The sequence below is a fragment of the Mycena indigotica genome (assembly GCF_014461135.1).
Source record: "Mycena indigotica strain 171206Taipei chromosome Unknown Mind.scaff0002, whole genome shotgun sequence".
Classification (NCBI taxonomy): Eukaryota; Fungi; Basidiomycota; class Agaricomycetes; order Agaricales; family Mycenaceae; genus Mycena; species Mycena indigotica.
Window position 1 is genome coordinate 4,933,789 of NW_023503001.1, and position 23,701 is coordinate 4,957,489.

Sequence of the window (23,701 nt, forward strand, 5' to 3'; positions counted from 1 at the left end):
GCCGCCAGGGAAAAACACACCGCGGGAAATGTGGTTGGGGCCCTGAAGAGCAATGCGGATGACCTCTTGGCCGCTGCGCCGGAGATCGTTAAGGTAGATGTTATCGTTGCACACCTAAAAGCATAGAGTAGAGTCTAGACATCACGATTACGAATTGACAAGACATTCAACGCTTGCTCCGAGCTGAGGCTAGTAGTTGCCTACTACATGGCGCACAAGGTCAAGAGATTCCAAGTTGGTGGTCGACGTCACGCATGTCACATCACCCAAATTTGTTTGTCAAGTTCAACCTCAGCTCAGCGCTCTGCACGCCGTGAGCACTCAGCGCGACTACTTTCACTCCTTGACATGCTCAAAGAACGTTTGCAAACAGCACACCCTAACCGAGAGCCTCTTCCAGAGCATTGGTTCAGATTCCAAACAGGACATCTACCCATCTCCATCGACACTCCGGGGTTCCACTATGACCACAATGGAAATATCTTCCGGAGTGCCACTCAAATCCTTGTGAATGGGGACAGGGCTGTGATGGACAGCGGCGCAGCTATCGATATTATCTACTCTCGCAACAAGGATGTTGAAGACTGTCCTGAAAATCGCGCGCTCGATGCGAGGCAATGTTTAGACTGGGCAACCACCAAGAAGGTCACTTTCATTTTTCTCAGTCTGCATGAATAATCACCTCACTTCAGACAGATTCTAACACAAATCGACGATACGCTTTTGGGCTGGAAGACAGAAGTGACTCTGAAGACACTCCGAAATGGCTCGATGGATCTTCAAACAACCCATCATAAGCATCATGATGTTGGAAACACACTCCCCGACAACGTCGTCATCGACCGCCTCCCCGTTTCTGCGATTCGACTCCACTTCAACCACAGATCTGGCCTTGGCATTTACAAAGCTGTTATCGCCCCAGAGTGGGGGAAATATAGAGTTTTCAAAGGAGTGACCGAATTTTCGAATCCTCTACAAGATCTTGAATTCTTTGCCTCGCTTCCGCACTCCGATCACTTAATCCGACCTACGCATGCAGTCGTAGACGAATCAGGCAATTTCCGGGGTATGCTCATGGACTTTCACTACGCAGGCAACTTGGCTGAATACGTTACCGACCCCCGTCTGGATAACGAGTGCTCTTGCGCTGATTTACCGCCATTTGGGCCAGAAGCAACCCCCCCTCTACTTGAAAACACAGTGTTGTTTCCGCTGGAGGTTAAACTTGGGTGGGCGCGCGATATTGCTGCTGCCGTAGCGTGGTTACACCAGCAGGGCGTCTTCTGGGGCGACCTTCATCTCCACAATGTCATTCTCTGCAACGATGGACGATGCCGCCTCATCGACTATTACCCTGATCCTTCCGTCTGGACCCCACGCTACTCTCCGCCAGAGCTGATCATAGCCGAGCGTGCTCGTGAACTTCCGCTGACCCCACAGCGGGACGCGTTCCATCTGGGGATTGCACTATGGGCGCTCATTGAGGAGGCTGTAGATTTCACGCGAGAAGTCCAGTGGGTCCGACCGTGTTTGCCTTGGAGAGAAAGCACCCCGCGGTGGCTGGTGGATGTGGTCGAGTCGTGTCTCGCTACTGATCCAAACGAGCGTTCGTCTGTCCAGGATGTGTACGATGTGCTACTGTCTCATGTCGAGTAGAAAATTCCCACTTTGTTGTGCTTTGCTACTGCTTTGAATATTGCTCTTTCTGTTAACTGTCGTGGCTAGACTCGGAATACTTATCCTACGAGTAGGCGTCAACCACCGTGGCACAATTTGCCTAATGATGAAATTGTGTAACAAACTTTTGAACCTGCCTTCAACTCTCATTCCCAGCCGTGCGCAGAGCGGCGAGCGAGTGTCGCTCGCAGGCTCCATAATACGCGTGCTCAAATTGATTCAAGTTGCAGACTCGCAAGAATACAACTGTGTTTCTGGGTCATGGTAACATTCATTTAGTACTTGTAGGCCATTTGAAAAGTGATTATTACTATGATTAGGAGCACACTCGGAGTCAGCCTTTCCATTGACATGTACTTAAGCAGACTTGAAGTCGAGAGTATGTTGGATTGGATTGTTGGAATCACTGATCAAATCATCGTTGACTCAAACAGCCATGACACGTAAGTCAGTCAAGCTTCATTCAACTGAGTACAATGGTCCTGACTGACATGCAACCTGAGGACCTCTGGTGGGCCGCGCGAAGGATCTTCTTGGAGGACTCAGGGTACCGTCTCCGACCCAAATTTCATCCCGACTATGAACCCGATCCCAATGCCTTCTGGTATACAGAAAGAGAAACCCACATAGTAGGATCTGGTTTACTGTACTGTGTTGACATGCTAATTCTGCGAACAGCGCCCCACCATAATGGACGTTACTCGTATCTCTGACGGGCGTCTAGTTATGCTCAAGGCTGTTTCAACGCGTGTTCACCCACACGAAGTGGAGATAGCCTGTCTTTTTTCGTCCCCGCCACTTTCTGAAGACCCAAGGAATCATTGCATTCCAATACTGGAGGTCCTTCAGGACCCCGATGACGCCGACTTAAAAATCATCGTCATGCCTCGTTTAATCCGTATGGCGCAACCTCTGTTTGAAACTGTGGGTGAGGTCGTCGACGCCTTTCGGCAGATTTTCGAGGTATGTATGTGTTAGCTCAAACCTTGTGGACACCTCTTGATCGCGAGAAGGGGATTGAATTCATGCACGAAAACTTTGTTGCTCACCGGTATGATAATTTTACCTATTCTCGAGAACTTTGTCACTCATCTCTTCCAGAGACTGTAGCATGGGCAACATCGTCCAAGACCCCACTCTGCTCTATCCGGCTGGCTTTCATCCTATCTACACCACGCAAGACCCCACAAATAGCCACCGAGCTCCTGTTGTCACTCGGACTAAATGCTGGCCGCGTTACTTTGTTATCGACTTTGGTTTGTCGAGGCGATATGATCCCTCTGAAGGGCCACCAGCGGAGCTTACCATTCGTGGCCTTGACCAGTCACCTCCCGAGCACAACAAACCTCCTTGGGTCTGCAACCCATTCCCCACCGACATCTACTTCCTTGGCAACACGTTGAAACACAAGTTTCTTTTTTCTAAATGGGCGGGCAAACAATGGGTACCGTTGGTCAGTCTAATCCCACCCGTCTGTGCCGACCTGTGGCTTATTATGGTTCTGCAGCCCTCGCTCCGCTTCCTTGAGCCTCTGATAAACGACATGATCCAGGAAGACCCAGCGATGCGTCCAACAATTGGAGAGGTCATTGAAAGATTCAACGCGCTATGCAATCCATTGTCCCAATGGCATTTGCGACGGCCAGGTCAAACTTATTCATTTCATTGGTACCTATTGCTCATGCAGATTACTCGGACACTCCGACGCGTCCCCCCAGTTCCACCATATCGTCCACGGTTAAACTTAATCCCCCTTAGCCAGTCGTTACGAGACTTCTATACTCAGACCCCGGTGGTGCCAATAGAGAAAGAGGCTGAACCATCCGACGTTACTTTAGACGACTTGTAGCACTATGTAAGTATCTTGTTGGCTGAGTATTAGGTACTCCGAGTCAATGACATCCTGTATCATTAGAGGGGAGAGCCAATTTTTTGTCGCCCAAGATCTGGAGTTTGTTACGCGGCGTGACGCTGATACTTATGGCTTCTCCGCGACCACAAACATCGCAAAATCCGCTTGTCGCAGCGCCGCGGCCGGATTCATTGGTCAGACGGTCGCTGCATGCCATGTCTGACTTTCTTTCTCCGTTCTCTCCCGCTGCATTGGCCAATCTCCCTGCTCGACCCGTTCGCTACACTCGAGCCGACAACATCCCAGAAACGGAGGCAGATGAAGAGGGCCAGAGACCGGCTGTTCGGGACTACCTTTCCATTAACCACCCTTCGGTGCATCCGAATGTGCGTGTGCCAAAGAAGATCGCAACGGCTGTCAGAGTCGAGGGCAAAGTTTGGTTCGCAAATGAGCGGAGTGAGCATATGTCCACTTCAACGCTTTACTAAGTCTCATAACCACTTCGCAGCTTGGGTTGCCTGGCTCAATATTGCTGTTCTACTGGGAACATTAGCGCTGGCTCTGTTCAACGCCTCCAAAGATCCCATTGCTCGCGCTTTTGCCTATGTTTATGCCCTGATAAGTATTGGTGTACTAGTATGTTGTCCGTTCCATGTCCTGTCCTTGAGCTGAACCGTTAGATATACGGCTATGCGCTGTACCAGCACCGGATAACGATGATTCGAAGACGAGATCCAGGACATTTCGGTCTGCTTTCGTTGTCTGCTGTCCACGTCTCTCACCGAATTCTAGATATGATTATTGGCCCTGTGGTAGTAAGCACATTGCTTTTCATCGCAGTCGCCGCCAATTTTATGATTCGAGGTATGTGTTTCGTGCCCACAACTTCCAAGTAATGTTTGAACGTCTTTCACAGTCCAAGATTTGTCAGTTTTTCCTTCTTCCCATTGAACGCTTGACATGGCTAATACAACATTCAGACGAGACAAAAACGTCCCTATACCTGGCGCAGATCTATATTACTCCCTTGTTCGATTCCTCTCACCATCTCCTCTGTAAACTTACACGCTCATCTTCATCGCGATGGTTGGATGACATTCATATCCCTCCACAACGAAGTCCGAATATACGAACTGTTCAATGTCGGTGATGTCGTCCCGTGCCCAGCGCAAAGTAGGAAATGGCTTGGGAGTGCGCTTGAGTTGAATTTCGAGTGCATCGACGTGGTCCCGGTACACATGCGCGTCTCCCAGTTGGATGATGAGCTCGTTGGCTTCAGTCCCTGTTACGTGGGCCATCATGTGTGTCAGGAGAGCGTATGACGCGATATTGAAGGGAATTCCGAGTCCAAGATCAGCAGAGCGCTGGTACATCAGACACGAAAGCTTGGGCTTTTCGGTGGAAGGCGCGTCGGGAGCTGGGAGATGGACATAAAACTGACAAAGCATATGACAGGGGGGCAGCGCCATTTGAGGAATGTCTGTCCATTTGTGAGTTATACGATTGTTTGAAAAAGAGGGTGGACGTACCCGCTGGATTCCACGCACTAAGAATAATTCTTCTGTCAGTTGGATCCTCCTTGATCTTGCGAATACATTCGCGCAGTTGGTCAACCCCTTCGCCGGTATAATCTTTTTCGCAATCAACGTATTTGGCGCCAAAATGCCTCCACTGGAAGCCGTATACGGGGCCAAGATCGCCCTCTCTCCTGTGGCCCAACCCCCGCTTCTCCAAAAACTCTTTGCTGCCGTTGCCGTCCCAGATTTTAACACCCTTTTCTGAGAGCAGCTTCGAGTCTGTCGCGCCATGGACAAACCAGAGCAGCTCTTCGAGAATGCCACGCAGGAAGGTGCGTTTGGTCGTGAGAAGCGGAAGCGAGTTGTCTGCAAGCGAGAAGCGGAAAGAGGGCGGGGCGAAAAGCGAGAGTGTGCCAGTCCCGGTACGATCGGCACGGACAGCGCCAGTGTCGAGGACGCGTCGGATGAGGTCGAGATACTGCTGTTCTTCGTGTACTGGTGCAGCCATGGGGGTTGTGAGCAAGTAACGCAAACGCGTCAAAACGCGTGACATCACGCATTAGTCACCTTCTTCCACTCACCCATGTCGCTCTGGGTCGACCAGGTCGGTGGCACGTCCTCTTCGCGAGAGTCTCACATAGCCATACACAGTTTCGTCCGCGCACACTCGATGACCTGCACTACCACAAGAACCTCTCGACGCGACTAAAATCACTTGTGAGCTGTGTGTTTTCAAGTATGTAGCGATACTCACCACCCCAGGCTGCCTCCGGGGACTTCCCTCATATGCTCTTCTATGGGCCATCCGGCGCCGGAAAGAAGACGCGTATTTCGGCAACCTTAAGGCAGTTGTTCGGAGCAGGGGCTGAAAAGGTAGGAACAAAATACTGCCTGCTTGTCCGGCCAACCCACTCCTAGCTCAAAATCGACCAACGCGTGTTTCTCACCCCCTCGAAGCGCAAAATTGAGGTCAACCTTGTGACGAGCAACTACCACATTGAGATTACCCCGAGCGAGGCGGGGAACTACGACCGCGTTGTCATCCAAGAACTGCTTAAGGAGATTGCGCAGACGCAGCAGGTGGATATGAATGCGAAGCAGAGGTTTAAAGGTACGTTTGTCGTGGTGTTGCCGGATAAATCTGACCTGGTATGGACAGTTGTCATTATCAATGAAGCTGACTCGCTTTCGCGCGATGCCCAAGCTGCGTTAAGACGAACAATGGAAAAATACATGTCCAATATGCGTGTAATTCTGTGCGCCAACAGTACCAGCAAGCTCATCGCACCGATAAAAAGTCGTTGTCTGCTCATGCGTGTGCCGGCGCCCAATTCCGACGAAGTTTGTGCTGAAAACTTCGTTTGACGGTCCATTGACCATAAAACAGATGACTGCAGTCCTCACTCATGTGGCGAAACGGGCCTACTTTGACCTGCCGCCAGAAGCAGCGCAAGAGATCGTGAGCGACTCAAATGGGAACATGCGGAAGGCAATTCTCGTACTTGAAGCGCTCAAGATGCAGTCGTGTGTACTCTTTTAGTTCGGTCTTTTATTCAGCTAAATTTACCCAGACCGGACCTCTCTGGGCCACTCTCGATCGCTAAACCCGACTGGGAGACATACTGCCATAAGATCGCCAACCTGATCGTGACTGAGCAGACACCAGCACGCGTCATGGAAATCAGGACCAAGTTCTACGAACTGCTAAGCCACTGTATACCGCCCACTGTCATTATCAAAACAGTCGCGGAGGCTCTGGTGACGCAAGTCGATGAGCCGCTGAAGCCTGAAATCATGCATTGGGCGGCTTTCTACGTGCGTCATGTCTAGCTGAGGAAATCTGACTGTGACACTTCCTTCAAGGAGGTACGCATGCGAATCGGGAGCAAGAAGATATATCATCTGGAGGCGTGGGTGGTCAAGTGTATGAGTTTATATAAGGTTTTTGGTTTGTTATCTGGACGCTTGGTGTTGACTCTGACCGAGTTCTGCAGCAATCATTCTTCCAGTTTGACATGGACGACTTTGACTAGAAATCACTGTACCAATAACTTGTATATTACTGAGAGAGGCAGTTACAAGCTTACTTCAAGTTGGTCAGATGAAAACGTGACTTGCCGTGACACCGTGATGTTCCTGGCTGGTCCAAACCACCAAAAAAAGCTTCAGCTGCTTGAAATCTGCCGGGAATGTTGCCCCAGTAACTATCTAATAGAAAGCAAGACTACAATCGATCTCAGCGCATCTAGCCAACCCAATACCAAAAACCGCCTCTACAACCGGTCGCTCACGCTCCCGCCATTTCATCCCTCTTTCAGCGAGTGTTCTCCCACAACCATCGAGAGATAAACTGTATACCTATACGAGCCTATACGCCATGGTCTCAGAAAAGCGTGACATGGATTTCAAACGTTCCTTGATCGTTTTCCCGCTCTCTCGCACAAATAGCGGATTTTCTCTGGTCCGAATGTGAACCTGCTTACTTGGAGGGCTCTGCATGCGCAGTGTGTGTTTTTCCTTCATTCGAGATAAGAACATTTCTGACGGTTGAGATAACCAGGAATAGAATGAGTGATGTAGTGAACGACCAACATACGCCCACGCCAGGATTAGCGTGAACTCGGGAAGTGCGGAGCGCGGCTGACCCGGCACATGCAAGCGCCAGCACATAAAAACTGCGCCACAAACTCCCATGCATGGCCTGTGCCTCTCGCGGTTGGAATGGCCACCCAAGCGATAACGAGTCCCGATACGCGAAGCAGTGTCTCTGACGAGAAACACACCCCAAGCCCAGTCGATGAGAAAGGGGGTCTCAAGCGAGACGACATCGAGACTGCGAATGAACCAGCGGAAGGCGAGTTCGCAGTCCTTGACGACGAGCGGGATATTGCTACCCATGTGATCATGGTGGAAGACGATGAGAGTTTGAACCCGTGGACTGTCCGTGCATTCGTCCTTGGTTTGGGTCTATCTGCCTTCGGTGGTGTCTTGGGTAAATCGTCTATCGAATGCTACACTAGGGTCTGACTCTTTCTCCCCTCCAGCCGAAATCTACTACTTCAAGCCCGTGTGTTATCAGAGGTTGTCGTATGTACTGTCTACTGAATACTTTGTACAGCAAACCGTGCTGGTGTCGACAATGTTCCTTGCTATCATTGCGTTTATCATTGGCAAGGCCATGGAAATGATCCCGGCCGTAGGCCCACTGCGCTACCTGAACCCTGTACGTATACTGCCAATCTGTACGATGTTGCAACTAATCATTTCGACAGCACCCCTGGAATAAAAAAGTAGTTGGATTCACTGCCTCGAAGATTTCCAACTCAACCTTCTGGTCAGGAAAATGCGATGGTCGTTATAATGGCTTCTGCGGCCGCCAACTCAGCGCTAGCCACGGAGGTCCTCGCTGTCCAACGCCTCTTCTACAACTTGACGCCAAACCCGGGAGCCTCTATATTTCTGTTGTTTAGCAGGTGCGTCACGCCATGGCTACTTGTTATTCATGCTAAGCGGAGAGCCAGTCAATTGGCGGGCTATGGGATTGGTGGTTTATTCAGACGTAGGCTATTATTTTCTGTGTCACTCTCCCGCTAAGCGCTGATGTCTTATTTGCAGATGTGCTACTATACCCGTCCAAGATGCTCTACCCGGGCGTCATTCCGTTGATTTCCATGTTGGATGCGCTGTTCAAAGATGCTAAAGAGGCAGCCAAGAAGAAGCGGTTGTTCTGGATCGCATTTGCCGTGTATGCTTTCTTTTGTCTATTTGGTCCCCTGCCAATGTTCATCAGAATTTTCTTCTGGGAAATTCTCCCGGAGTGGATGTTCCCGCTGCTCACTGGGTTTTCCATCTTTTGTCTTGCGAACCCCCGATCCCAAGATTTCACTCGCATCTTTGGTGGGTCGAACGGTAATGAAGGCCTTGGCTTGCTATCCATTTGCTTCGATTGGCAATACATATCTGGTGCGTGTGTCTGTCGAAGAGCGTGGGCTTCCATTGATGTAGTCAGGGGGTGAGCGCTTATCTTATCTTCCCTTATCGCATCTTATCTAAGCAGGCTATAATCCGATGGCAATTCCACTCAAGGCGCAGTTCTCCAATTTCATTGGATATGTTCTTTGCATGTAAGAGACACTTCAGTTCCCGTCGTTTTGCTAACAAGATGAAGGGTTGTGTTTGTTGCCGTGTACTACAACAATATCTGGAATGTGAGCCGCTTGACCAAAGAGTTGTAGCCCGACTGACTCCTTTCACCAGGCCAAAACATTCCCATTCGTAAATCTATTCCACAGTGGTGTCGAGGTGATCACTGAATATTTTCAGTTGTCTCAAGAGCTGTTTTATGCCAATGGATCCCTTTATGACCAACTGTTGATCCTTGATGAAAACCTGGAGGTTGATCCAACGTTACTTGCTCAGCAAGGCTTAGTGCGCTCTTCGTAATAGAAAGTAACTCTCGTTCACTAATATTAACAGCCTTTCTACGCCTCAACATGGGTTGTTCAACTTCTGGTGACCAATCTCGTCAGTCTCTTCGTTTCCAAATTGTATCAAGGCTAGTGCTTAATCCTGCAGGGCATGGCTGCGACTTTCACCCATCTTCTCCTGTGGAACCGGAGTGACCTGAGAGCGGCATGGAGCTGGGCGACACCATCGGCTCTAAAAGCTTCCTGGGCTACGTTCAATTGGCGGTTCTGGCAGGAGGATGGGATGCGCAACGTTCCTAGCAAAGACGACGACACCGTCGATCCGCATTATCGGGAGATGTTAAAGGTTGAGTAGTTTTCGATTCAGAATCAGAAGAGTAGTGACTAACATTGAACCAGTATCCCGATGCGCCAAACAGTTGGTAGGTGCAATTCCTGGAGCTTTAGGCGATTTTGATCAGCGCTATTCACAGGTACTTCGTGACCCTGCTCATCTCAATCATCATCGCGCTTGTTTTGATCTACAAGACTGACTCGACGCTGCCTTGGTGGGGACTGCTGGTTTCGCTTCTTCTCGGAACCATCTCCATCATCTTCTTTGGCGCGCTTTATGCTATTACGGGGTTGCAGTTCATCATACAGCCTTTCGTCCAGGTATGCATTTGTAGACGACTCAACCCAATTCCAACTGTCCGCAGATGATTGGCGGGTTTATTCATCCTGGAAAGCCTGTGGCGAACATGTACTTCGTGTTGTTCAGCTACAGTGAGTTTTTCGAACGCTCGCTGTCCAACCTCTCATCTCTCGTTAGACTCCGTCATCCAGGTTTGTTCGTTGATGCGGAGTTAATTTTGCTTTCCTGATCTGCTTCTTAGGCTCAGCTTCTGCTTCGAGACTTGAAGATCGCCCAATGTGCGGAACTGTGAGAAGCCTGTCGTTGTCTAATCTGGCTTCAGATACGAAACTCCCCCCTCGCGCCGCATTTACTGCTCAAATTCTCGGCACCCTCTTTGGTACATTGTCTCGCGCATACCCAATTATACCATGCTGACTTGGCACATAGGTGCCGTCCTCAATTTTGGTGCGATGACTTGCGCTTTACGTTCGCGGCCAACTTACCTAGTTTCACGACAATAGTGCTCATGAACTCCATCATCGACGCTCAGCGACCGATCCTGCTCTCTGTGGAAGGGACCAATATTTGGTCCGGCCAACAGCCACAGCAGTATAACTCTCAGGCGATCGCTTGGGGTGGATTGAGGTCATCGATCTACTGATCTATATCTTATCTCGCTGACCTGTTCATCAGTCATCAACTTTTCGCTCTAAATCAACGCTACGAGTGGGTTGCGTGGGCTTACGTTGTGGGACTTGCTGTTCCGGTCCCATTCTGGATCGCTTACCGCTACTTCCCCAAACTCCGGACCGACTACCTGTACACTCCGGTCATTTGGTATGTGGTCTGTGAACCCTTGTCCCAATTGTGACGGAGACATGCAGTTATTATATCGGCTGGCTATGCGTAGGTATCAACTCTTCCGTCTCGTCCTACTTCGTAATTGCGTATTTATCGCAATGGTGGCTTCGCACTCGCTACCCGCGTTGGTTCACGAAATACAACTATGTTCTTGCCGCTGGTGCGTCAATGCCATCGCATGCCATTTTTCTTTCCTTCTCACATGTTCGATAGCGCTCGATGGCGGCACGCAGGTGATGGTCTTCATTCTCTCATTCGCTGTCCAAGGCGCTTCCGGAAATTCCCACTTGTTCCCACAATGGTGGGGCGCGAATCAAAACGGTTCGATTTCGTTGGAAGAAGCTGTTGCTTTACTCATCCTACCATAGGGAATTACGACCGTTGTGCTGTGGTACCGAGCCCCTAGGGCACATAGTTATCGCTGTAGGGACAATAATAGCGTTGATTTGAACTGTCAGGAGGCCACGGCGGTTACACGGTGTTTGAAAGTCCTTCACTAAGCATGCTTCTGATCTGAGTCAGGTCGTCTACCGGGCGACGCGGTGTTAGATTCAGTTAATAAGGAGCCTGTTCTGCTGCTTTCACCCATACCACTCTGCAAATGCCCTCCAGCAACGGTAGATTATTCACTGACGGCGAAGAGAGTTACAACTGACCTTGGTGTTACAGTTTCTCTTGCCCTTTTCGTGCCCCTCGCTGCCAAGGCCGATAAGATTGATGATGTCACCGCGTTCTTGAAAGCAGGCGCGGGGATCGTCGTCGACAGCGAGCCAGACACTATTCAGGCAATTCACTCGCTCGCATTGACAAGTTGCAAAGTCTGACATTACTCAAGTGGTATGGGCTGAAATACGCTGACTCGGACACGTTTGCTGTTTTCGATACGTTCCGCGCGGAATCTGGGCGCTCAGCTCACTTGTCTGGCAAGGTCGCTGAAGCACTCGGCGCCAATGCACCGACGTTGCTCGCATCCGGACCGGAGATCATGCAGGCCACCATCTTGGCGAACAAAGTTGTCCCGGGCAGCAACGCAACAGTCGGGCTCCGGGTATTGCTCACGCCGAAAGCCGACCAGGTAGCCACACTGCGCAGTTTCCTCACTGGCGCCGTCCCGCTTGTTGAGGCGGAGGACTTCACTCCGCTCTGGTATGCCATCGAGTTCCCTGGGCCCGAGCCCAAGTTTGCGATCGTCGATTTCTTCGAGGGAGAGGCGGGAAGGGCACAGCACTTGGGCGGCGAAGTTGCAAAGGCGCTGTTTGCGAATGCGGATGTGCTCCTGGCGAGTCCCCCAGACGTGGTCAAGCTTGATGTCGTAATTTCGAGCGTGAAGGTTTGAGGCAGAAGTAGAATGTACTGCTGGGAGAACAAGATGGTTGTAACTCAACTTCGATTTCAATTCACAAAACAACACCAATATTGATCAACTAATCCTTGTGTCTATTTCGCGGGCTCCAGGTTCAGCCAAAGAAGCATCTGAAAAAATCATTCATATCATTGGTCTAGCACGAAAAAATCATAATCGCACTTGAAGGCAGACATCTCGTCATTGAAGCCAGCGGTGCTGAGGTCTGCGATGCCGGGGCTGCGGATCGGTCCGAGCTCAGCACCAGAGCAGTCGATGTTCCTGCGGATCACGAACATCACTGATGGAGTCCGATGTGATCAGAATCGTGCCTTACTCGAAGATGAAGCAGTCCTGGCCGGAATCAGGCCCGAAAGAAGAAACCACGTCGTTGAAGCCACTGGGTACCCCGACGCACTGGCCACTGGCGCCGTGGGCGACGGTGCAAGCGCCCTTGAAGTTGGCGTCAACGCACATGAACCTGTTGTTGATATAGTAACCTTGTTAGTGATGGAAGAAAACTCACACGTTGCCTTGGGTAGCGGGGGCTGGAACGACCGCTCCATAAACGAGCGGGAGCAGAGCGAACAAAGCGATGGAGAGCTTCATTATGTTGAGATGCTTGGAGACTGGAAGCTGTAGCTAGAGACTGCAGGTGCGAGACTCTGGCTATCGCCGTTGATTTTCTGGCTTTTTATGCAAGCTCTTCACATTTTTGTTTTGGTTATGCTGGCGTCCCGCTCGCTCGAGTTGAAGAACGCGTCCCGTGGTCGGTCTTCAAATAGAAATGTCAATGCAGACCGGCTGAGACAGACTCGCCGCCGAGTACAGCGATAGTCGTGAGTTGAATGTCGGTGAACAAAATTGCCTTTTGAGTGCCTCTAGACCAGCCATCAGTGAACATGAGCATTGCACATGTGCAGGTCGGACTCCCAGAATTGTAGAGCGCTGCGGGTTCCTGCCGTGGTGATTTCCGTTGGAGGAAGTTGGATGGCTTCTAGGCTTGGAGGACTTAGGGAGCTAGAATGGGACCAGGAGCAGTTGAATCAAGGAAGTCGAGAGCAAGTCGTAGAATGATGTCATCAATTCACTTCAAGTTCATTCTTGTTTCTCAACACTCATGCAGACGAAGTTCACCCGCTCAGTCCCGCTGGCGCCAATGCTGGAGAAAAGAATCCCGTTTCCGACTCTATCGTGACAATGGGTCCTCGGTCTGGCTTGCTGCCCAACGTCTACCTGCGAGACAAATCACGATTTCGAATGTGTACACCCAAAAGTTTAGGAATCAAGTTGCCTCGAATACTCTCAAATACGAGACTCGAAGAAATCAACCGGAAAGTCTCGGAGCTTTCCGATACGGATGATTGGGTGGGCCTATTAGAACCTAGGATGGGCGGACTATGGGAAAACATGGCTCAGGGCGCTACTGGCCCCGCTATAGGTTCGTATTCCATCTGTTTTCAGGCTAACAACGTGTATCCATTACTTCCTGTTTGCCTCCTGTTCAAGTTGAAATTTTGCAGGCATAATTGAACCGTAAACGCGCGAATTATCCAAGCATCACATGAAGTCATCCTCTAACTCCCTTACCGATTTGCCCTTATCCCGCTCCTCGTCCTCGTCCTCGTATTCGTTCTCTTGCTGCTCGAACAGCGTATCGTATGAGCGTGCGTTTTTCTCCTCCTCTCGCATCTTTGCCAGCTCCGCATCAGCTTTTTTCTACACAACTTTCAATATAATCAAACAACACTTCAAAAACTAAAACTGACCTTCTCATTGGCAGCTGCTCGACGTGCGGCACCCTCCCGTTTCAACCGGTCAACCCGATCTTGCTCGTGGTCAACGACCCGCTCGACTTTTGTCTTGTTCAACCGGTTCACAATCGGGTTTTCGCGTGTGGCGACGTGGACTGTGCGAGTTGGCAGAATAGCCGTCTGAGCAAGCGTGAACATACCCCGTTTGACCTGGGAGCAAAGTTAGCTGGGGCTTTCTGGAGAGGTCTGCACTCACCCGTTTGTCGTTGTGGAACGAGACTTGGCCGACAGCCATGTCGCCCGTTTTCTAGGTAGCGCAGCTTGATTAAGACGAGTCCAAGGGAAATGATATGCGGAGACCTTGAGATTATCCGCGGGGGTATATATAATCGTTAGATTGTCTTTCTTGTTACCTGTTTGGTGCGGAATGGATGTCCTTTTACGAGCCTTGATAGAAGTAAAGTGCTAAACGCACCCTCTATGGAGTTCGCCTTGACGAGCTGCGCGCAATCTGTCAGCAGCGGCATGGGTATTGCTTCCCATGACATGGAGCCGTCTTCGGGGAGACGGAGGTAAACGTGAGCGGAGGAGAGCTTGTCAACGTGGAACCAAATGTCTGTCGTCAGAGCGTATTTGATCAGGTCTTCGTCTACACGGCTTGTGAGTATATGCGTATGGTGAGGGGGAGGAGCAGTGGGTTCGAGTCAAATCGTGCCGAAGGAGAGAATGGCCATCGATACAGACTTTCGACTTTGTCTTTGCCCATATAGATCGTGATGGGCGTCGCATGTGCTGGATTACCATGAAGATCGACGGAGAGCAACCCAAGGGCACCAACCGGTTGAAGTGAAGAATAGAACCATGTGGTCGTGAGGAAAGCGTGGCTGATTATCTTATCACAGCTAATCTAACGAGAAATCAAACACAGCCTCCACGCCTCCTAACCCGACCAGCGATGTTCCACACAATCGTCCTTCTGGCGTCATCCGCCCCGTCAATGGCTGTCGGGGCCGCATGCGCGTGCCTATTGGGAGACCGGGCCATCAACCACTTCTTTATCTATTCAAACCAGCCAATTTCAGAGCTACCATTATACAAGAAGTGGTGCTCCTCGTTTGTGTTGGGTAGTTACGAGTCCGACCTCGTCATGATCCCAGCTCCTGGTGACAAAAGCGTCAGAGTCCATCGCTCTCCGGAACAGCTGAAGAGTCGGTATTTGGCGTATGTGCGAAAAACGGTTGCGCTTGTGCGAGACGATCAAACCCTCTTTCTTCCTCTGCTAGCCCCTTGCGACGCCGGACTCGTGCATCTGGGTGAAGGCGTCAGTATTTCGTTGGCTGAACTTGCACTTGCACTTTCCTCTTCTCGCAACGTGAAGTTGTGGATGCCAGAATGCGATGATCCATGCTGGAGAAGGCCAGGGTTGCCATGGACAGTTCTCGACAAGGTGTCTCCGATTCACGATCGTTTGCGACAAGCAGAACCGCTTAACATCTCGCCTTTCATCCTCCCAAAGCTTTTCGACGAGGCCCCGCCATATTTCAAGTACTGCAATGTAGACCTCCAAACTGCCAAGCGACTGGCCGCCGACCTGGAGGCGCTTATTGCCACCCTTGAGCCATCAAAACTGGACCACCCTTCTGATTACCTGTGCTATGCCGTTCGTCATATCCGCAGCATGCCAACGCACGAGATTCCCCGCTCAATGCACCTCCATAGAATCCGAGACCTGGGAGATGTCAACAGGGTCGGGGACATCCTTGCCCACCGCCTCAACTGCTTCATGAACGTTTATGTTCTCTCGCACTACATCTTCGGCACTCCGCTATACCTCTTCAGCCTTGCTGACGGGAATCTGGAAGGCTTTTATTGGCACTGGCTAGAAGCTTCATGTGTGTCACCTTGGGAAGGACATTATTACAAAGAATTCCTTGAAACGACTCAAATACCGTTACCTGTGCTCAAAAGACTGGTGGGAACTTTAGGATTGTTCTCAGATGGATATGCCGTCTGGCAGGAACCGCTGTTTGTGCTTGCGATACACTGGGCAAAGGCAGGACGTCCACCAGTGAGTGTGGAAAGTTTGGCTAGTGCGCAGTTATGGAGAGTTGCTGCATTTGCGCCAGATGTTTTGCAGTTAGTTCAAGTGGTGGCAGAGGCTTGTCAGAGCAGGGAAGAGCGCGAAGAGGAAGAGAAGGATGGGATTTCGTTGGAGGATTGTCCGCTGTACAACGGTTCCAGCTAACAGTGGTTGTACTTCCTGGAGCTTCCTGGTTAGGAAACAAATCATCAATTACATAAAATTTCTTCTTCTTAACGTCGACGATGCTTTGCGTTCGAGCTGCTCTTAAACGCGCTCTCAGTCGCGCCTATTGCTCCTCTGCGATCCCTCAGAGAGGCGAAAGAGGTATCTACTAAGCATTTATCCTTGGTCGAACCGCGACATACGCCAAAATCTGAAAAACGGTCACGAACCATGTTACCTCAGACACGTTAGGGGACCACATGAACACCACAACGCTTCCCTGGCCTTTCGACCAGCGTGTCAAACCACTCGTGACCCCATGGGCACCGTCTCACCCAATTTTGTGCAAGGTGGAACGATTATCGCCGCGAGTCAACGAGGAACTAGTCCCCAACGTCCCATCAAGCATTTGGGTATTCCCTGCGCCTGATGAGATGGCGACCACCAACCTCGAACTCTACGACATGTCAATCTTGTGGCGAGAAGAATATGGGGACGTGTTGGAAGGCATTTTAGCATGCATAAAGCGAAGACTGGCTCACCAGGAACAATTGTAAGTCTTCCTTTTACTTGCTAGTGTTCTTGCTGAGCGTTATCGTTAGCAACTCGAGGAGGACGGATATCAATCAGACAATGCCAAATGCTGAATATTTCGAGATCAAGGTCCAGTCAGCGCTGACAGCTAAACGAGATACATTCTTCAATCCCTTCGAAGACCCATCTACACATCATCTCGCATTGACCTCCTCGATTCTGGTGCTGACTGGTTATCCTGGAATAGGTGATGACCTTTGACTTCATTCCTCAATTATACGACTAACTTGAAACCATTAGGAAAATCCCTATTCCTCACGACAATCTTCCTCTTGAGAGTAGCAGCAGGCCTACCGACTGTTTTCATCCATTCGTCGACGCACGCTCTCGTTTTTCGTGACGGCCACATGGGCCAGATGGGACCCCTTAGTTCTGGCTTGGATCTCAGCGAAAATCTTCCCCGCAACGCGTGGATTTTGGTCGACACGTCGGAGGATCTCCCCAGTCTGCCTCCGGTGATCAAACGCAGCCAGCTTTTCATCGTACAGGCTGCTTCTCTATGTGAGGAGCGCTTCAAGAACTCGACCCCGTCAGGGGGTGGCATAATCAAATGTGTGCTCAAGCCCTTTACCGTTCAAGACATCTTAGCCGCGTAAGCTACCAAAGTGTAAGTTGAATATGTATATTACTCACAAATTGTAGTCGCTTTCTACACCCCTACTGTTATGCGACCGAAGCCGCGCTTGTCGAATTCTTCAACAAATTTGGTGGATCGGCATGCTATGCTTATGCTGAGGCTGCGGAACCTAACAGATTCGCTTCTGGAGTCTCAATGGCTGTGAATGCCCTTCACGAATCTCGCATTTATAATGCGTTACACTGGGGTATATATGGATTGAACATTCCAAGTGGTTACTCTGGTGTCTTGCTCTCCGCGTTCCCCACTTCGGATGAGAACCGCTCCCTCTACGAAATCTGCCCACCGACACCATATATAGCAGCATTGTTACTGGACCGTATGGCGACCGTCTCAATGGCGGACGTGAGAATAACAATGTTCAAGAAAACCGTCAGGGCCCTTACCACTGGTTGCCGGGCTGTTGCTGGAAGCATCTTTGACGACCTTTTCCATTCTGTTCTATGCAGAGGTGGCAACTGGGCGCTTTCATCACTGGAGCACCCCAAAAATGTTCAACTCGATTCCGATGCAAAAACCATCTACGTCGAAACATGCCTGTCTCCCTTCCAATTATCCGTCACTGGCGATGGCATTGTACTCACGACCGACGCCAATCCCCCTCCATTCACAGCAATCGATGCCCCAAGAATGCTGCAACCAAGCAACACAAACCCGTTGCTCAACACGTACTATCAACCGACTGCCAGAAAGGATTGGAGCTTCGACAGCCTCTACCTGGTCGAACCCGACCACGCCATTGTGTTCCAGGCCGCGGTAACCCCGGTTCAAAGTCTGAGTGTAGAGGGCATCAAGATCCTCCGGGACATGGGGATAAATCGGGTCACGTACTTTTACGTGACCTCGGAATATTGCACAGAGCCAGTAAAACTCATTCTCCCGAACCCAACCCGAACCACCCCAGCATCCAGGCCGTGTTCGAGAGGATGTTTGTACTGCGTATTGGGATTCCGTGACCTTCCGTATCCAAGTCTGTCTGGGTAAAGCGAGGCTGTTGAATTCAAAAGATATTATCCTGTCAGGTACTACATAGGATCGTGTAAAATGGAGAATTCGTTTGAAGTGGCTAAGCTCAGCCGTTGCCTTTGAGAAAGAAGAGATCTCGTAATTGCATACGTAATCAATTAAATTTCCTTCTTCCCAACGATGACGATGCTTTGCGCTCGAGCTGCTCTTAAACGCGCTCTCAGTCGCGCCTATAGCTCTTCTGCGATCCCTCAGAGAGGCGACAGAGGTATCTACCCAGCAATTATTCTTGATCGCTTCAATAAACCGCGGTAGTTGTTCTCGGAATGTCTGGTGGTATCGATTCCTCAGTCTCTGCGAAACTCTTGGCCGCGCAAGACTTTGACCTGTCCGCTATATTCATGCGGAACTGGGACACCCGCGACGAATATGGGACCTCGGAGAAAGGCTGCGAATGGGAGAAAGACTGGGACGACGTCCAGAAGGTGTGCAGGGCGTACGATATACCGTGCCAAATGGTGTGTTCTTTGCGCTGCCTACCATTGGCTCCGCTGAGCGCATAGGTTGACTTGTCTAAAGAATACTGGACTCGGGTTTTCGAGCCAGCGTTGCGAGATTGGGAAGACGGGGTAACGCCAAATCCTGATGTTTGGTGCAACAGGTATTGATTTATGTGGCTGAGCTTCTGCCAATTAACTCATGCTCTCAGGGAGATCAAATTCGGTGCATTGCTCAACCATTTACCTTCCCATAACAACAGTAAGCCACCCTGGCTCGCAACTGGTGCGTTCCCTGGTTGCAACTTTCCGCGACTTTTTTTTCATAGTTGTGGTAGGACATTATGCGCGAAAAGACTGGCATCAATCACGACCGCGACTCGTTCGTTCGCTCGACCCGAGAAAAGACCAGACATACTACCTCGCCTCTATCCCAGAGAGTGGGCTCAGACAAGCGCTATTCCCACTGGGTGAAATTACCAAGGATAGAGTAAAGGGGATAGCACACGATGGAGTGATGCCGGAGAGTGTCCTCGAACGACCAGAAAGCATGGGTCTTTGCTTTATTGGCGAGAAAAAGAGGACGGACTTCAAAGACTTTATATGTATGTTGCCCCTCTCACGACCGTGCTTTTCTCAACTTTTTAGCATCATATATACGGCCTTCTCCGGGCCCCGTGAAACTCGTTTCGACAAACCAGACGCTGACCGAGCACCAAGGTCTCTGGAGTTTCACCATTGGAGAGAATATTCGTTTGCCGGGACGACCCGAGAAGCTCTATGTTGTCTCCAAGGATATTGAGTCCAATACTATCTTTGTCGGCCCAGCACAGTGCGTATTTTTTCGACCAATAAACCTGTACCTAACGTCTCGGCAGCGAGCCCAACCTCAATGTCCGCAACTTACAAGTGAAAGGCTTCGCGTGGATATGGCGAGACTCGCCTCCAGATCAACTCAATGACGGCGTCAAACTTGTCGTTCAAATACGGCACAAAATGGCGCCAGTGTTGTGTACTGCTCGAAGGTGAGTCTCATTTTCTTTCACCTCCTACTTTTTCGCAATCTATAGCATCGGAGGCAAAGCGTCGGATCTACTTATTGAACTCGATGAGCCTTTGAAAGGCGTCGCCCCAGGCCAGGTCGCTGGTCTTTGGGATGGCGATTGGTGTCTTGGGTGTGGGACTATCTCTGCCACCAACAGTGTAGAGTAATGGTTGGATCGATATCTCAGCAAGTACAATATCACATCTTACTTGAACAACAAGCAATCCTCCAGAGAAACCTCGTCATGATCATCCTTCTCTCCGCGCTCTTCTCTTCTCTTGCAAGCCTGTGCTACAACCTGAACCAACTGCAGAACGTCCGGAGCGAATGCAGCAATTCTCCATAATTTTGCACTGGCCAGACTTTCCATAGTCACCGGCGGGCGTCCCGCAATCGCCCAATTGGCTGCAAGCAAGAATAATGAACGCTGCCAGCTTGCATATCCATCGAAGAACAGCCCTCGAGAGCCAACCAGATTGCTGAGAACGGGCAACGGTATTTGGGTAGTTTCGAGGAATTCGTGGAAATATTTGCCAGGTGTTGCGCAAATAGCTTCGAGCCAGTACCAATATGCGCCTCGTGGATTCCTGCCTGTGACATCAAGAGTGTGTGGAGGGGTGTTAAATATGTAGCGGGAGAGAACATGAATGGTCATGAAGCAGTTGAGGCGGTGGGCAAGGATGTCGCCAATCCGGTTGACATCTTCCAGCTCTCGCAGTCGATGTAGCCGCATTGAGTAGGGAACGTCGTAAGTCGGCACAATCCGGATTTGACGAAGGGCATAACACAAGTGGTCAGAGAGATGGTCCAGTTTTGATGGATCAATGGTGGCTAATATCGATGCTAGCTCGGCGACCTGTCGCTCGGCACACTGGAGGTCTCCCTTGTTGTACTTGAAAAATGGTGGAGCCTCGTCGACAGCCTTTGGCAAGATAAACGGCGCAATGTTGAGCGGTTCTGCTTGTCGTAAGCGGTCGTGAATCGGAGGGTTCTCGTCAAGGACTGTCCACGGCAATCCTGGCCTTGTCCAACATGGGTCATTACACTCTGGCATCCACAGTTTCACATTTCGGGAGTCTAAGGAGGAGAGTGGAAGGACTAGTTCAGCCAGCGAAATGCTGACGCCTTGGCCAAGGTTTATGAGCCCCCCGTCGCATGGGGCCAGCAGAGGAAGAAACAGCGTATGATGAGATGGCAGGCGTTCGACTGTCTTACGAATATACGCCAGATAGCGAATTTTCAGTTGCTCAGGAGTGCGATGGACCCGGATGCATTTTACAGCAGGAGCTGGGACCATGACGAGATCTGAGTCGTAACTACCCAGAACGAACGAGCCACAGCTCCTCTTGTACGCCGGTAGCTCTGAGATTGGCTGGTTTGAATAGATTACGAAGTGGTAGAGTCCATTGCTGCAGATTGAGTATGTGCACGCAGCGTTGACAGCCATAGAAGACGAAAACCCCGCTAAGAGTACGATTGTGTGGAACATCGGTGTTCAACGTTCTGGTCGAGTTCAGTGCATACTTAGGAGGCGATCATTGACATGATGTAATCAAATCATTTCCTCCTTCGCCTCCGGGTTGACTCGCGAAAACTGCTTATAAGTAGCTTCATCGATGGAGTTTCCGTATGCATCCAGCTATCGTAGAACAAGCCTGTCGCTTGTTTCCTGACCTCCATAGACCTGCCAAATGCACTCCATTATCGATTCTCGACTCCAGTGTCGGCAATTTTTCTGCCACGGCCGCAGTGTGGGTATATAACGGCCCAAGCTCACTGGATTCGACTTCTCTCCAGACGGCACTCATCAAGACCCTTGACGTTTATCCGCAATGGGCGGGCCAAATTCGTTGCACCAAATACAATCCTTCCTCTGGGCATACGACTCGCTCCCGTCGTCTCGAGGTCGTTTACGGGACATCCAATGACCCTGGGGTCGAATTTGTAGTGGCAAATACTGCTGAAGAGGTTGATTCAGTATTTCCTTCCGTCGAGGAACGCACATCCACCCCCACAGCTTGGAACGCGACATCCCTTGCTGCTCTAAACCTCCTCCCCCAATCGCCTGCTCTAGCGAATGGAGATGTTATGGGCCTCCCCGCTCTCGTCGTCCAAGTAACAAAATTCGCCTGTGGCGGGATTGCAATTGCTCTCAAATCGTCTCATCCCATGGCCGATGCTCAAACACTGACCACATTCGTCAAAGATTGGGCAGAAATGCACCGTGCTATCACGCAAAACCTCCCGACTCCCGCAATTACTCGGCATTTTGTGCCATCTGACGTCGACAATGCTGCTGCAGGTGACATCGACGCCGAAAGCGCAGACTCAAATGTGCTTCGGAGAGCCCGAGAGCTTCCCATCCATCGTTACGACTGGTGGGCTTCGAGCGATGATTGTCCCGAATTCATGCTCGACTCGACCCGTATTCCTCTGTACATCAAAGCGGGTGTTGATTTTACCTACGGCCCCCCACTTCCCTGGGCGGAATGGGACCATACCCAACCAATCAGCAACTACATCTTGCACTTCAGTGCAGCTGAAATATTTCGCATCTGGCAAGCAGCGAGTGTTCCAGGCCAAGTAATCAGTCGTTTCGACGCTCTCCAAGCCCACGTTTGGTCGGTCTTGATACGCGCCCATCAGCCTAAGCAGGGCGAAAATTTCCACTTGAATCTTTCCCTGGGTGTGCGCGAACGACTTGTTCGCCCACTCCGGGAAGCGCTGGGCTCGCCAATCGTCCTTGCTCGCGCGACTGCGACAGGAGAATCAAGTCTCGCAGAACTCGCCCATCACTTACGCGAAACGGTCACGTGGTTCACGCCCATTCGCGTTTCTGCGCTCTTACACGAGATGGCCTTTGATATCGATGCTCGCAGGATGTGGGCGGGCTTTATCGGGAGCCGCAACATGATCGTAACATCCTGGCTAAGACTGGGCGTATACGAGGTTGATTTCGGCGCCGGTCGGCCGCGGTTTGTGCATTCAGTCATGCCTGCCCTCGAAGGAATCGTGCAGGTCATGGAAGCCAGGCCGCGCATGGAGTCTGGTGGCCCGTGGTACCAAGATGGAGCAAGCGTTTCAATAATGTTGCCTAATTCGGTATGGGAGACGTTTTTGGTTGACCAAGACCTTCGTAAATTTGCCTGAATTGAGTGATATCACGAAGTGTTAGTTAGCTTCACGTTTTACATACCATTCTAGATCTTTGGAAGGAAATTTTCAGTATGCACTGGTCATCGCTGGCTGACACCTGACTGAAAGGACTTGGTAACGGATAGCGGAACTGCCGGTGAGACGGAACTTGAAGGAAGAGAAAAATATGTTCCAATTTGGAGTTGTGAGCTTCGGGAGCTTACAACTCCGCATTGACATTGAAATATTACTAGTATGCCCTTGCTTCACCATGAGAATTTTCCAACCTGATCTCCAACACCCAATTAGCTTTTCAGGGATATGGGTAAGTAATTGTGAAAAGTGCTACAGGTCAACTAAGTAGCGTCACATGATCCAATCTCCTCCTCTAACACTGGCACCATCGGGGTCTGAAGAAGAAGAAGAAGAAGAATATATTCCCACAAACCCCTCTGAGGAGAGTGTGGTCTCGTACCTACACACCAGCGCCCCCACCAGTATGCTACAAGCAAAATACATGCAACCATTGTTGTGTA

General features: G+C 50.5%; 9 protein-coding genes across 9 annotated transcripts; 7 read left to right on the forward strand and 2 right to left on the reverse strand.

Moving 5' to 3' along the window:
* Positions 1-348: 348 nt before the first annotated feature.
* MIND_00265700 (Protein kinase domain-containing protein) lies at positions 349-1,656 on the forward strand (the record flags this gene model as incomplete). The annotated part of the gene is made up of 2 exons (XM_037359533.1): positions 349-645; positions 697-1,656. 2 exons carry the CDS (start codon positions 349-351, stop codon positions 1,654-1,656), a joined length of 1,257 nt encoding a protein of 418 aa, XP_037224628.1.
* A 512-nt stretch (positions 1,657-2,168) lies between these two features.
* On the forward strand, positions 2,169-3,526 carry MIND_00265800 (Protein kinase domain-containing protein; the record flags this gene model as incomplete). The annotated part of the gene is made up of 4 exons (XM_037359534.1): positions 2,169-2,306; positions 2,356-2,640; positions 2,691-2,728; positions 2,779-3,526. The coding sequence occupies 4 exons, from the start codon at positions 2,169-2,171 to the stop codon at positions 3,524-3,526; spliced, it is 1,209 nt and encodes a 402-aa protein (XP_037224629.1).
* Positions 3,527-3,657: 131 nt separating this feature from the next.
* MIND_00265900 (DUF202 domain-containing protein) lies at positions 3,658-4,588 on the forward strand (the record flags this gene model as incomplete). Its single annotated transcript, XM_037359535.1, has 6 exons — positions 3,658-3,985; positions 4,038-4,165; positions 4,210-4,276; positions 4,322-4,393; positions 4,446-4,455; positions 4,510-4,588. 6 exons carry the CDS (start codon positions 3,658-3,660, stop codon positions 4,586-4,588), a joined length of 684 nt encoding a protein of 227 aa, XP_037224630.1.
* Positions 4,589-4,590: 2 nt separating this feature from the next.
* On the reverse strand, positions 4,591-5,554 carry MIND_00266000 (uncharacterized protein; the record flags this gene model as incomplete). The annotated part of the gene is made up of 2 exons (XM_037359536.1): positions 4,591-5,009; positions 5,059-5,554. 2 exons carry the CDS (start codon positions 5,552-5,554, stop codon positions 4,591-4,593), a joined length of 915 nt encoding a protein of 304 aa, XP_037224631.1.
* Positions 5,555-5,617: 63 nt separating this feature from the next.
* On the forward strand, positions 5,618-7,079 carry MIND_00266100 (AAA domain-containing protein; the record flags this gene model as incomplete). The annotated part of the gene is made up of 9 exons (XM_037359537.1): positions 5,618-5,650; positions 5,698-5,763; positions 5,809-5,919; positions 5,965-6,157; positions 6,206-6,387; positions 6,434-6,570; positions 6,618-6,861; positions 6,910-6,987; positions 7,041-7,079. The coding sequence occupies exons 1-9, from the start codon at positions 5,630-5,632 to the stop codon at positions 7,077-7,079; spliced, it is 1,071 nt and encodes a 356-aa protein (XP_037224632.1). The 5' UTR covers positions 5,618-5,629.
* A 619-nt stretch (positions 7,080-7,698) lies between these two features.
* On the forward strand, positions 7,699-11,356 carry MIND_00266200 (OPT oligopeptide transporter; the record flags this gene model as incomplete). Its single annotated transcript, XM_037359538.1, has 25 exons — positions 7,699-8,038; positions 8,091-8,113; positions 8,165-8,269; positions 8,319-8,336; positions 8,386-8,519; positions 8,568-8,605; positions 8,662-8,791; positions 8,837-9,009; positions 9,101-9,170; positions 9,215-9,254; positions 9,304-9,474; positions 9,523-9,570; positions 9,622-9,819; positions 9,873-9,895; positions 9,947-10,127; positions 10,172-10,238; positions 10,285-10,298; positions 10,349-10,385; positions 10,430-10,486; positions 10,537-10,554; positions 10,611-10,734; positions 10,783-10,926; positions 10,974-11,110; positions 11,164-11,271; positions 11,319-11,356. The coding sequence occupies 25 exons, from the start codon at positions 7,699-7,701 to the stop codon at positions 11,354-11,356; spliced, it is 2,436 nt and encodes an 811-aa protein (XP_037224633.1).
* Positions 11,357-13,852: 2,496 nt separating this feature from the next.
* On the reverse strand, positions 13,853-15,090 carry MIND_00266300 (NFACT-R-1 domain-containing protein; the record flags this gene model as incomplete). The annotated part of the gene is made up of 7 exons (XM_037359539.1): positions 13,853-14,011; positions 14,062-14,256; positions 14,303-14,353; positions 14,407-14,459; positions 14,522-14,695; positions 14,791-14,953; positions 14,992-15,090. 7 exons carry the CDS (start codon positions 15,088-15,090, stop codon positions 13,853-13,855), a joined length of 894 nt encoding a protein of 297 aa, XP_037224634.1.
* Positions 15,091-18,668: 3,578 nt separating this feature from the next.
* MIND_00266500 (tRNA-specific 2-thiouridylase MnmA) lies at positions 18,669-20,197 on the forward strand (the record flags this gene model as incomplete). Its single annotated transcript, XM_037359540.1, has 8 exons — positions 18,669-18,756; positions 18,804-19,006; positions 19,052-19,149; positions 19,198-19,271; positions 19,324-19,590; positions 19,634-19,817; positions 19,864-20,010; positions 20,056-20,197. The coding sequence occupies 8 exons, from the start codon at positions 18,669-18,671 to the stop codon at positions 20,195-20,197; spliced, it is 1,203 nt and encodes a 400-aa protein (XP_037224635.1).
* A 1,449-nt stretch (positions 20,198-21,646) lies between these two features.
* MIND_00266600 (uncharacterized protein) lies at positions 21,647-23,180 on the forward strand (the record flags this gene model as incomplete). Its single annotated transcript, XM_037359541.1, has 2 exons — positions 21,647-21,657; positions 21,713-23,180. The coding sequence occupies 2 exons, from the start codon at positions 21,647-21,649 to the stop codon at positions 23,178-23,180; spliced, it is 1,479 nt and encodes a 492-aa protein (XP_037224636.1).
* Positions 23,181-23,701: the final 521 nt, after the last annotated feature.